General features: G+C 44.3%; 1 protein-coding gene across 4 annotated transcripts in view; it reads right to left on the reverse strand.

The window, feature by feature from the left end:
• The window catches only part of COL22A1 (collagen type XXII alpha 1 chain), a 337,498-nt gene that overhangs the window by 88,851 nt on the left and 235,843 nt on the right, over positions 1 to 12,804 (reverse strand). For all 4 annotated transcript variants that reach the window (XM_063726825.1, XM_054518874.2, XM_054518873.2 and 1 more), the window contains 3 exons: positions 12,451 to 12,555; positions 11,634 to 11,678; positions 3,443 to 3,520 (listed from right to left, as the gene is read on the reverse strand). In XM_063726825.1, the coding sequence (XP_063582895.1) occupies positions 3,443 to 3,520; positions 11,634 to 11,678; positions 12,451 to 12,555 (228 nt within the window). The remainder of the gene's footprint in view (positions 1 to 3,442; positions 3,521 to 11,633; positions 11,679 to 12,450; positions 12,556 to 12,804) is intronic.

Genomic DNA, 12,804 nt, shown 5'->3' on the forward strand with positions numbered 1-12,804 from the left:
TGGCCTCATTCATTCCCCTGCCTAGTGACAGTGCAGAGATTGGCAGACAGAGCTCCTGGCTCCCTTCCAGGGAGTCATTGCTGCCCTGGATGCCAAAGGCATGGGAGCACGACACCACGGGAGGAAGGAAGCGAAGAGTAACTTACTTACAGCGGATCTATTTTTTTTTTTTTTTTAGACAGAGTCTGGCTCTGCTGCCCAGGCTGGAGTACAGTGGCAGATCTCAGCTCACTGCAGTCTCCACCTCCCACGTTCAAGCAATTCTCCTGCCTCAGCCTCTTGAGTAGCTGAGATTACAGGCATGCGCCACCATGCCTGGCTAACTTTGGTATTTTTAGCAGAGACAGGGTTTCACCATGTTGGACAGGCTGGTCTCAAACTCCTGACCTCAGGTGACCCGCCTGCCACAGCCTCCCAAAGTGCTGGGATTACAGGCATTAGCCACCATGCCTGGCCCCAGCCGGATCTATCCTTAATGTGCCTTCTTTGAGGGATCTCACAGAAGATTAATGGAAATGAATAAATCCTGCCCATCCTGCCAAAGCCACAAAATGAGGTGTTGCAGGGGGAAAAGGACTGGTTTCAGAGGCTGTGGGAAGTGGGTCTGTATCCTGGCCCTGCCCTGGGCTGGCTATGTAGCATTGGCCAAATCACATCACCTTCTGAACCTCACATTGTCTACCTGGAAAACAGTGATGTAGTAGACAGGTCAGTTCCCTCCTGCCACGTTCCCTGGGCACACACCTGCCCAGGGCTTTCTTTAGCTACAGGTGAATGCTTGACCCAACCACAGGGAAGGCTGAGAGCTTCTGGGAGTCGACTCCCCAGGGAGCAGCCTCCAACCAAATACAGGCAGGAGGTGGTATAGAAACGCCCCAGCTCTTTCGCTCCTTTTGCAGAACAACTCTGCAACAACGCCATGCAGTCACTCAGGGGCTGTCGTACAGGTGAGTCCCAGGTACCCACGGTGGCCATCTGCTCAGTAACATACCCTCCCCTTGGCTCGCTTTCTTTGTCTGTCTCACTTTGTCACTTTCTAAGTAGTGATTTCTAAGATCTTCTCCCAAAATCCTTGCTCTTGAATCCCCTTCTTAGGGGCTACATGGGATCCCAGCCTTAGCCAAAGGATAAAACCAACTTGCCCAGGACCAAATGAGGAGGTAGATGTGGATGCTTTGAGGCCCAGCACAAGGTACAACACAGGACTTCTCAGCAAATGGCAATGTTCCTGTAAAGAGGCAACTGCATCCCCAATGAACTTGACAGGTACCCACCCCCACGCTGACCCCTTCTTCACCTCCTCCACACACCTTTGCTTAGCTCAGCATATCTTTGCACCCTCCATACAGATTCCCAGGCCATTAGTAGCCTGGGCTATGGCCAGAGATAGGATTTATGAACATTCAATAAACTTTTATCCACCGTGGAAGCTTTTAATAAGTCCAAGTGGTAGCCAAGACACTAAACAGTTGATTTACAGCCTCTTGACTAGAGCCAGCCAATTACTTTTCAGGTGGACTCACTTAGGCAGGAACATATTTCATGGGTGATTTTTGCTGGCTCTTCGGTGGCAGGTGGGGTGAATTGTGTCCGCCTCCACAGCCAGCTTTCTGTAAGGGCTGATAAGGTGAATCTGCAGGGAGTAGACAGGGTCACGTAGAACCCTGGTAAGTGATGGGGGTGCCTCATTCAGGTTACGGGTCTGCAGTTTCACTTACAACCCTTTCTCTATGCTAAGGAGTAATTGCCACATGAAGCAGCATCCTAACTCCAGCAGAAGGGGCCCTATTAAAGGAGAATTTCAGAAAGAAGAAGGCATAAACTATTGTGTTCTCTTGCTGCACTTTTTGTTACAGTGTTCCTTCCAGTTACAAAAAGACTGAACAAAAAGAAGAACAAAGGTAAAATGAATGTAAGGAAGTGGGCAGTTTTAGCTGAGAATGTGTTTTAAGGAAAACAGTTTAACCAAACTAGACATTCCCAAGGGCATTCCGCGCAGCTCCTTCCGTGGTTTTCAGGAAGATCTAAGAAGATACAGAGCTACCTGGTCTTCTTGTCACCATGAAATGACCCCTCATTGTGAGTGGGTAGAAAGAACAGTGAGGGGGTGATTTCTGGTGTGGAGGCCAGGAGGCCTGCTTCAAAATGGGAGAACGGAGGAGAATTTCAGGGAGAGAGTGAGAGGCCCAAGAACTCCTCTGGATATAAGAGAACCACAGAAGAAAAGGAAAGGGGGATTTTATTTCACAAGTAATATTTTGGGTAATAAATTGGATTTTCCTTCTTATTCTTTGAGAGTCATGCATGAAGAATGATATTACTCTTAATCACTCTTGGTCGTGGCCTCCATTTATTGAACGCAATACCAGACAGAAACTAGACCGTGTATTACTCCAGTTTATATTCAAGTTGCATTTAATAAAGATAAACTTAGATTGTGCTTTTGGGTTAAGATAACAGTTAACAACAACAATAATACATGGGTAGTTTAGGTATTCCATGGCTTAGCAATGGCATTTGAAGAGGATTGAGTATTTGAGCTTCTTTTAAACAATAGCAAGACAGGGCTTTTAAGGACAAAGTAAATGCGCTTTTAAGGCGCATTAAGAGGGTATGATGTCTTTATCAAAGAACGGACTAAACAGAAGAAAAGGCTTCAAGGTTGTCAACTGGTCTTATGTCCCAAAAACTATCATTCAATAAAGAAGGAAAGAAAATATGTGTTCTTTGTGGTACAAAAGGGAGAATTAAAAGCAATGGTGGAAACTACAGGATACCATAATGTTATTCTCAATGAAAAAAAAATTCTACTGAATTTCCATTATCTATGGAAATATATTTTTAAACTGCAGAGCCAGATGTGCTGGCTTTGAAAGAAGTGTGCCTTCTATTTCTAGCGGCATTCAGGTGGAGGCCGAAGATATTGATAGCAATCCTCATCCTGAGCAGGGACATACTTCATTGATTCTTAAGACCCCTATAACTCAAAGTTTTAGCAACTCTTAAAGCTATCACTCCTAATGAGTTTGTAAACTAACACCTAGTAGACTGATGTGAATTATTCATTAAAACTAGCGGTGGCTCACATCTGTAATCCCAGCACTTTAGGAGGTTGAGGTGGGTGGATCACAAGGTCAGGAGTTCAAGACCAGCCTGGCCAACATAGTGAAACCCCATCTCTACTAAAAATACAAAAAATTAGCCAGGCGTGGTGGCAGGCACCTGTAATCTCAGCTACTCAGGAGGCTGAGGCAGGAGAATCACTTGAACCTGGGAGGCGGAGGTTGCAGTGAGCTGAGATTGCACCATTGCACTCCAGCCTGGGCGACAGTGCGAGACTCCACCTCAAAAAAAAAAAAAAAAAGTGTTTCTGCAGGCAGGTCCAACAGGAAATGGCTGTATGTCCTGAAAGCAAGTAAGAGCTGGATAAATAAAGACTTACAGGAGGGCCAGCAACCCCAATGCCTGGGTCACCGCGGCTGCCAGGAGAACCAGGGATCCCAGGAGCTCCTCGATCCCCCTAGAAAGAGAGAAAAATAAGATCAAGAGGTCAGTGCCAGGAAGGAGAGGGCTAGGGTACAAAATGAATCATGCTTCTTCTAGAATCCTGACTGCAGGCTTCTCCTGCCACCTGGCCTCCATGGGCCATGCTGTAGTCTACCCAGGTAGCCCATCACCCCACTCAGCCCAATATTCAGGGACCACAGCCACCAACTCAGATTATATACCTTTCAAGGATGACCATTCCCGGACCAACCTTGACCATGGCTCCAAACGTGATTATAACAATATGGCCCTCCCCATGTGAGCATTGTCCAAATCTACCATGCTTTCTTCAAACCACATCAGACCCTCATCCTAACTATACCCCAGATTTGCACATGTACCCACATTTCAATTTAGATGCCAAATCACCCATAAATTAATTTATCATTTCACCAATAATTTACCAAGTACCTACATTTTGCATATCATCCTTCTGGATGTGGGAGTGAGGAGCCTAAAGGGGACCGAGATAAGACCTTTGCCTTCAAGCATAGTTAACAGTGTGGATTTGGGTGTCAGAGGCCTGAATTTAAGTTCTAGTTTCAACATCTATTAACTGCTAACTTAGGAAAGTGATGAGTTCCTATGCTCTAGTTTCCTCACCTACAAGGGGAACAGGACAGGAGCTGCCAGGTCTGCAGATGCTGTGTTCATTCAATGAGATTATGCAGAGAGAGTGCTTGGCACAGAGCCCAGCACAGCACTGAACCTGAGCTAGGAGTTGTGTTTGCTTCTGTTCTCATTGTACTGCCTTGCTGGACTTTGATGGAAAAGGAAAAAGGAGGGAGAAATTGAAAAAAGGAAGAAATTTTGTTTGCCATTTCCTGGAGAACAAGGCTGAGTCCGAGCCATGCCTTATTTGTAATTTCAAAATCCTCAGCCCTTAAAAACAAGTGTGATCTCAACTCAGTTGGCAGCAAAACCTGACTTGTGCTATTTGCAGTCTTTGGTTATTCCATTTTGTGTGAACATTTACATATTTTTGTCGCCTAAGGATTAATAGGCTTGATTAGGGGTGTTGCCCCAGATACTACCATAAATGTCATTATGTGTATATTTTGCATATTACTACTTATCCAAAATCGAAATTAAATTTGGCCCAAAACACACATGGCCCCAACAGTTTTGTGTAGGAGGCCGTGATCCTGAGCTTATTCAGTCAAGCTTGAGGCCAAGATGGCATGTGATCTTGCTCAAGCCACTTAATATCTCTGGAATGAGTTAACTCATATGACAAACAGAAACAGCCTCAGAAGCTTGCTATGAAGAGCCAATGAGATAATGTTGCAGCTAATTAAGGTAGAACTCGATATTGCTAGGTAATATGTTGCTTTATTAAGGTTTAGGTTATTGTGCGTTACAAAATATCTCATTAATGGCTCTAAGATGACTTGCCTTTCCTATAGTACAACCGTTGCCTGGATGAGTACATAAGCCATATATTCATTCAACTAATGCGCATTCATTCACTGCAAACCATATTCTTGATTCCAAGCCCAGAAGATTACTCAGTCATAAGTCCTGCCCATTGTCAATATTCAGTGCTAAGTTCAGAAGAGAAGGGATGTTCATGGGGATATGAAGGAACAGACCTTGCAAAGTTCTCACAAAAAACACAAACCAAGATCTAAATCTCTCACTAGGTCTCCTTGACATCATTTCTTCCCCTGGTCCCTCTGGGCCTCTGAGTCACACTACCTGCTGTTTCTGGGTCCCTAGGAGTCAGCAACATCCCTTGCCCTGCCCTCATCTCTGCCAGTAGTTCCCTCCTCAAATTTTCTGTAAATTCTCAATTAGTATTATCTGTTTCTTTAGAATAATATGATATGAATGGTTCTTGGAAGTTCAAGATACTTTGGATCCCTAGAAAATCTAACTAGTTTCTATGGGGAGGTTGGGAAATAGAGGGAGTAAAAAAAATAAGACAAATATGGAAACAAGTGTCATGAACTAAGAATGACCATCATGACACGTGATTTATCTGTCACCAGCTCATTGTAGCAATGGAGAGGAGCATGGAAGATTTCAAGCTGGTAGTCAGGTGATTCTAGATCCAGTCTCAGGACCAAATCGACCTCATCCTGTGACCTTGGGCAAGTCCCATAACCTCTCTGCATCATCGGGTCCTCATCAATTAAAAAAAAGTTCTACCAAATCCCCATGTATCTTATGAAGACATTTAAAAACAACTATATAAGGTTGAGAAATACATTGTATATTATGGTTGCATTACTATCACTTATTTATTATTTATTTTTGAGACAAGGTCTTGCTCTGTCACCCAGGCTGGAGTACAGTGGTATAATCATGGCTCACTGCAGCTTTGACCTCTCAAGTTCAAGCAATCCTCCTGCCTCAGCCTCCCTCCATAGCTGGGAATACAGATGTGAACCACCATACCTGCCTAATTTTTGACATTTTTTGTAGGGATAGGGTCTCATTATGTTATCTAGGCTAGTCTCAAACTTCTGAGCTCAAATAGTCCTCCCTCTACTATTACTTTATATGCAGAGGTAGAAGATAGAAAGTGAACTAAACACATATAAATGTCAGATAAATCTATATTCCTTTGCAGTTTTGGTTTTGCTTTAAAAATCTTAATGCAGATTTTCCTGTTATTCTTATTTTCTGCTTTAGTTTGAAACAGAAACTGTCCCTTTCCTGTCCCAAGGCCATGGTCCACGTACATCAGCAAACCCTGACAATTGCAAGCTAACTCATGTCAACAACCTAGTTCGTATGCTTCCATGGTATTTGTTAGCTCTTCTGTTTCATATACATGCTATTTCCCCTTGTCTGGGATCTTCTTCCATCCATGTTCTAAGCTTCCAAAGCCTACCTATCAACTAAGACTCAGTCCCATTATTTTGTTGTTATAAAGCTGCCTCTACCTGTCTTGTCCTTCTGTCTTTTTGCAAATGTTTGCATAGATCTTCATTGACCTTAACACATTGCCCTCCCAGTGCACAGTTTTCTGACCCTCTGACTTTTCCGCAAGCAGCCTGAAAGTAGAAAATCTTCATTCATTTCTTCATCCAACAAATGTTTACCAAGCACCTAAAATAATTCAGCCCCTCTGTTAGGTACTGGATCTATGCATCTCTGTATCCACAGTGTACAGATTACGGTCTGGCACAGGTGGCAGTTAATAACCATTTCCTGGATGCAGGAACAAAAGAATCCTCCATCAATCATTCTGTGTCAGGCATTGAGTTCTGCCTTTGACCAAAATAAATTTTTTCAGAGGAAGGAGCATGATAGAAAGGCCTCTCCCAGCCCAGTCTGGAAGCGTGGAGTCACTGACTGCTTTCTGCTACACTAGGTCTGGCTCCATTTGTCTGTTTACGGTCCACTGTGATGCTAACTAATTCCCCAAAGAAATGACATTACAATTTCATAAACTGAAACTTTTAGAAAATGGCCCCAAGAAGAGCAAAAATATCTTAATGTTCTGACAGGAAAAGCCAGAAGGCTAATGGTTAAGAAAGAACAGAGCACATGAGCTAGAATCTGTAGCACAGTGTCCAAGGAAGAGATGTGGGAAGAAGGAAGTGTGGGGGTTGTAGACGGAGGATGATATTTATTGAGCAACAGCTGTGTGTCATAAGATCATGGATCTCCTGAGGAGCCCTGTAGGGGTTAAACACTCTTTACTCCTTCATACAGAAAAGGAACTGAGGCTCAGAGAGACAAAGCCACTTGAGCCACTTGCCTTCGAGTCATCTGTCTTGTAGGTAGCTGAGCTGGGATTCTAACCCAGTTCTGTATGAAGCCAAAGCTTATTTATCCTGCTAGAAACAAGTGCCACTCAAAAGAAATACTGGCATCTTCAAGAGTCTTCCTGCAGTTATAAGGAATTAGGAGGGGCCAAGGGGCAGCCAAGGAAAACCTTCAAATAACTCCCTTCCTTGATTTCCTAAGGAAATTTTCTTAATTTCAATCAGCACCTGGGACAGTACCAAGGCAAGCCTTGTGGAAGCCACCCTCTCTGGGATCTCTCTCTCCACCTCTCCCTAGCTTTCCCTGCTTCTTAGCTTCTTCCTCTGGCTGAGCAACCCATTCTTCAATGAAAGATGACCTCAAATTCCAATTTGTCTTCCCAGTGCCAATTGACTACGGAAAGCTTTCTTTCTTTTTTAATTTAATTTTATTATTATTATACTTTAAGTTTTAGGGTACATGTGCACAACGTGCAGGTTTGTTACATATGTATCATGTGCCATGTTGGTGTGCTGCACCCATTAACTCATCATTTAGCATTAGGCATATCTCCTAATGCTATCCCTCCCCCCTTCCCCATCCCACAACAGGCCCCGGTGTGTGATGATCCCCCTCCTGTGTCCATGTGTTCTCATTGTTCAATTTCCACCTATGAGTGAGAACATGCAGTGTTTGGTTTTTTGTCCTTGCGATAGTTTGCTGAGAATGATGGTTTGACTATGGGAAACTTTCAAAGCCACATTCTGACTTACACATTTACACAATATCAACACTGGAATGGGTCATGTGTTTAGACATCTCACATTTTAAATAGGAGGAAACACTTGGCCAAAGGGGCAGTATGACTTGCCCTGAGACTCACGGAGTTGAAACTGATTGGTCAACCGGACCCATGTCAGGAGTGTCTGCACTCTTCCCCCCAGGGGGTCTCAGCCTGCCTCTGCTCTTTAATGCTGCCTCCCCCACTTCCCCTAGGCTTCCTCCAACAACTGCATGCCTGCAGAGATAAACCCCTGCCTTCTTGCTGCCACCCCACAGAGTGATCTAATAATAAGGATCTAAGCATAATCATAATAATTAATAATAAGGTCTAAAGCAGACCCCACAGGGTTATCTAGTAATAAGGATCATGGATATTTACTGAGCATGTAACTGTGACCAGCACTATGCTAGGCAACTGTATGTATGTATACTTGTATGGTATCATTAATTTTTCCCCAGACTCTGCCTGTGAGTTAGGTAGTAATACACTCTGAGCCTATCCATCAATGGATCTTTGGGATCCATTGGATCAATGGATCACTAAGATCCCAAAGATACAGCTACAGAACAAACAGGATAAAGGGGAAAAAAGGTCTCCTACTGTTAGATCAGTGGTCACATAGAAGGAGCATTTGAAGCCACTTTGCTGCTCCACCATTTCTGGTGCCCTCACCTTCCTGTCTTCCAAGAGGCTATCAATGCCCTCTAAATCCTAGGGCCCTGAGGGTCCCTGAGGTCCTCCTCCTCTAAGGGGAAAGAAGTGGAGCGCCTGAGCACTGCAGATCGGACTGGGCTGTGTGCACCACATTACGGGGGAGCCTGCCACGTATCTTCAGATTGGTGGTTAATGCACAAAATCCTCCAGAATCTAGGTCCTAATTCCTTAATCTGCCCCTCTCCATATATACCCACTCTTCCAGGTATATGGAACTATTTTATATGCTCCCGCAGTCAGGCAAAGTTAGTCCCAATTTTATTCCTCAGAAAATGAGGAGTGGTTATGTATTTACTCATATCACACAAAAACATTTTCCCTTTTGAAAAATATTTTGATTGTGAACATCACTCCTAGGAAAAAGCACATTGGTCTACATTCACCAAATTAGTGTAAGCTTGAGATGTTTACAGAGGTCACCTCACCTGCTTGAATAAGGGGACACCATGAAGCAATGAAATTTAATGTAGATAACAGTAATTATTCCCGGAGCCTCACATTTTCATATCTTGCACGTTATTGTAAGCAAGCCTCTCACATACAATTTTAGAAGCAATACACTCTGCATTTATGTTGTTGAGATCCCAAAGGTGCAAGTATAGAAAGAAATAAATAAAAAGGGGAAAAAACATCTCCTACTGTTTGGAGAATGGTTTCTGGGGCTCAGAATAAAACTTTGAGTAATAGCAGCATGCATGCATTCCAGAAGTGTTGAATCTTTAAAGAACTCAGGTGGAATGCATGGTAATCGGCTTTGGAGAAGTGCCAGCTGACTTAGAAAGTGGCTCAAGGGATGATGACGGAAGACATTAAAGGCATATAGGAAATTTAAAAAATTGTTTTCATAGACATATGCAAGTGCAAAAGAAGTAATATAATTTTATAATAACACTTTTATTATTATTTTGAATATGCATGTCAAATGAAAGCCCAAAATGTAAACATTCTCAAGTCAGTCATTGACTGTTTCACCCACATTTTTAAAAGTTGATGCATCTGACTTAGTCAAATAATTTTCACTGGATATGGGCATACTTAGAGCTCATGCTCTTCTCTGAACACATTCTGCCTCATGCCTCAGTGTCTTTTTTCCCTGTTAATTCCCCTGCCAATGACTCCTCCTTCAACTTCTTCCCCTGCTAACTGCTAATGCGCTTTATTTTATTTTTATTTATTTATGTATTTTTGAGATGAAGTCTCACCCTGTCGCCCATGCTGGAATGCAATGGCACTATCTCGGCTCACTGCAACCTCCGCCTCCTGAGTTCAAGCGATTCTCCTGCCTCAGCCTCCCAAGTAGCTGGGATTACAGGCGCGTACTACCACACCCAGCTAATTTGTTGTATCTTTAATAAAGACAGGGTTTCACCATGCTGGCCAGGCTGGTCTTGAACTCCTGGCCTCGTGATCCACCCGCCTTGGCCTCCCAACGTGCTGGGATTACAGGTGTGAGCCACCGCACCCGGCCCTACATGCACTTTAAAACCAGGACAAACATCTCTTCCTTCAAGAAGCCATGATAATGAAACCATGCTGGGTTAGCGAGCCCCCTCTGAGCCCACGTGTGCCCTGAGCTACCCTCTCTCCTAGCACTCATCTGCTTTCTGTCTGTTTACATATCTGTTTTCCTGGCTGAACCGTGAGCCACTGGAGGTCCTGAAACACATGATATGCACTGTTGTCATCCCACAGCTCACCTTAAAATCTGACACATGTGGTAAGAAACTCAGTAGACATGCAGTGTATAATGAATGCATTGGTAATTGATTGGTAATTGATGCATAAATGAATGAATGATTCAATGTAGAAGGTATTTTAGTAAACTTCCCTGTCCACTCAGGAAATTTCTCATAAGAACACTTCCCCATGAAAAAAGTCATAGTTTCTGAATTGTGGGTGCAACTGAACTGAGGAAGGGACTGGCTGGTATTTAGCAAGCATTTCTCTTTTCCTCCTGTGTGCCTCAGCAGATGACATGCCCCAGTCTCCCCTGTGTGACTGTCAATAGGTGTTAGTGGAAATGAATTAGCAATCTCCAGCCCTGGCCCATAAAATCTTCCCACAGGGTTCTCCACTCTTTTTTCCTTTACTTATTGTTGCACCCCAAGAATTTGGTAGAAGATTTTGAAACTTTAGAGGATGGAAGAGTCATGGGATTCGCACGTGACCACTAAATGGATATGCAGATCAGAACTCCCCGCAGCAAGACTCCCATAGACCTAGTGTCCATGAGATATGAACTTTCACTGTGTTAAGCCTCTGAAATTTTGGAATCATCTGGTACTACAATGAGACTCATAATTCAAGCAATAGGCTGAGACCTATTGCTCTGCTGATGGAAAGTCAGTGTCTCCTGCCACTTCATTTAATGGTAAGTATTTATTAAGTACTGATTATATGGCAACTACTTCAATATAACAGTTAAGAGTCACAGAAATGGCTGGGTGCACTGGTTCTATCCTCTCTCACACCTGTAATCCCAGCACTTTGGGAGGCCGAGGCGGATATCACAAGATCAGGAGTTCAAGACCAGCCTGGCCAACATAGTGAAACCCCGCCTCTACTAAAAATATACAAAACAAAATTAGTGGGGCATGGTGGTGCATCCCTGTAGTCCCAGCTACTCGGGAGGCTGAGGCAGGAGAATCACTTAAACCCAGGAGGTCGAGGTTGCAGTGAGCTGAGATCACACCACTGCACTCCAGCTTGGGCAACAGAGTAAGATTTCAAAAAAAAAAAAAAAGTCCTAGAACCTATAGTCAAACGGAACATGATGAGCTGGGAAATATGGAAGTGGATTGAAGGAACCAGAGATGCTTATAATCAATTTTTCCACGTTCTCTTTCTAATGGCAACTTGCAGCACCCAGTTTTCTTGGACAAGCACTCACCTTGGTTCCTAAGGGTCCAGGGAGTCCAGGTGATCCATGGAGTCCCTGGGGAAATAAATAATACAAGGACAATCATGGAGCTGAGAGTGAACGCTGACCCATCCACCACGTGCCAGGCTGACTGCATCCTCTGCTGGGGACCCAGAGATGGGTGAGACTCGCTATGACCTGACTTGCACAAAAGAAACAGAATCTGGTTTTGAGCCACAAGGCCCTGGATGTGAATTCCGACTCTGCCTCCTACTGCCTCTGTGTGGCCTTCAGGAAATCTCTTAGCCTCTCTCAGTTTGCTTCCCCATTGCAGAGCCTTATTGTATAGATTTGCGCAAGTAAGGGGCAAGGCCTCGTTTCAAAGCAGGCTTTGAAACCTTCACTTCAGGCTGAAGGGCTTTGGCACTCACAGCCACAATGAAAACCATGGTTCTGCATTTGGAAGTCTTGGCTAAAAGCACCAGAGTAGACCAGAAGTCCTTCTCTATGCATACCAAACTTGTCCTGACCTGTGGGGATGTGTTTGCCTGACTGTCTCTCCATGAGACGGGAGCATCTCCAGGGCGCAGACTGTCTCATCCATCTCTGTATTCCCAGCACTGGCCCAGGCTGGCATGTGGCCAGTGGTCCATGAGGTTGTGCTGCCCTAGCCTGAACCACATTAGAGCAGACTGTTGGACCCACACACTACCCCTTTCCCAACCAGGCCCATTTCCTTGGCCATGGTTCAATTTCTGCAAAGTTTGGCAATTAGATTTTTTTCCTTTTCCTTCTCTAATTTTTACATGGTTTCTACAGGCACTGGGACCCCCGACCTTCCACTTACCGGCTCTCCATCTGTCCCTTTTCCGGGTGGCCCAGGGAACCCAGGAGCACCAGGATCTCCCCTGGGACCAACTGGCCCTGGGCTGCCTTCTTCCCCCGCTGCGCCCTGGAGAGAAAAGTAGACATTTCCCAGAGTCAATTACACCCAGCATGAAGCTTTTCCATGCGGAAGCAGCCTGAGTAAGTTTGCAGGTTTCCTGGGGCTGCCCTTATGATTTTAGAAGGCCCATGCTTTCTGGGACTCAGAAAGATGGACTGTGTAATGTGTGTTACAAGTTACATCATGCCCCCCAAAATTCATGTCTTGAAGTCCTAACCCCTACTACTTCAATGCACAGAGGTGATTAAAGTTAGG

The sequence above is a fragment of the Pongo abelii genome, chromosome 7, assembly GCF_028885655.2.
Source record: "Pongo abelii isolate AG06213 chromosome 7, NHGRI_mPonAbe1-v2.0_pri, whole genome shotgun sequence".
In the NCBI taxonomy this organism is placed as follows: Eukaryota; Metazoa; Chordata; class Mammalia; order Primates; family Hominidae; genus Pongo; species Pongo abelii.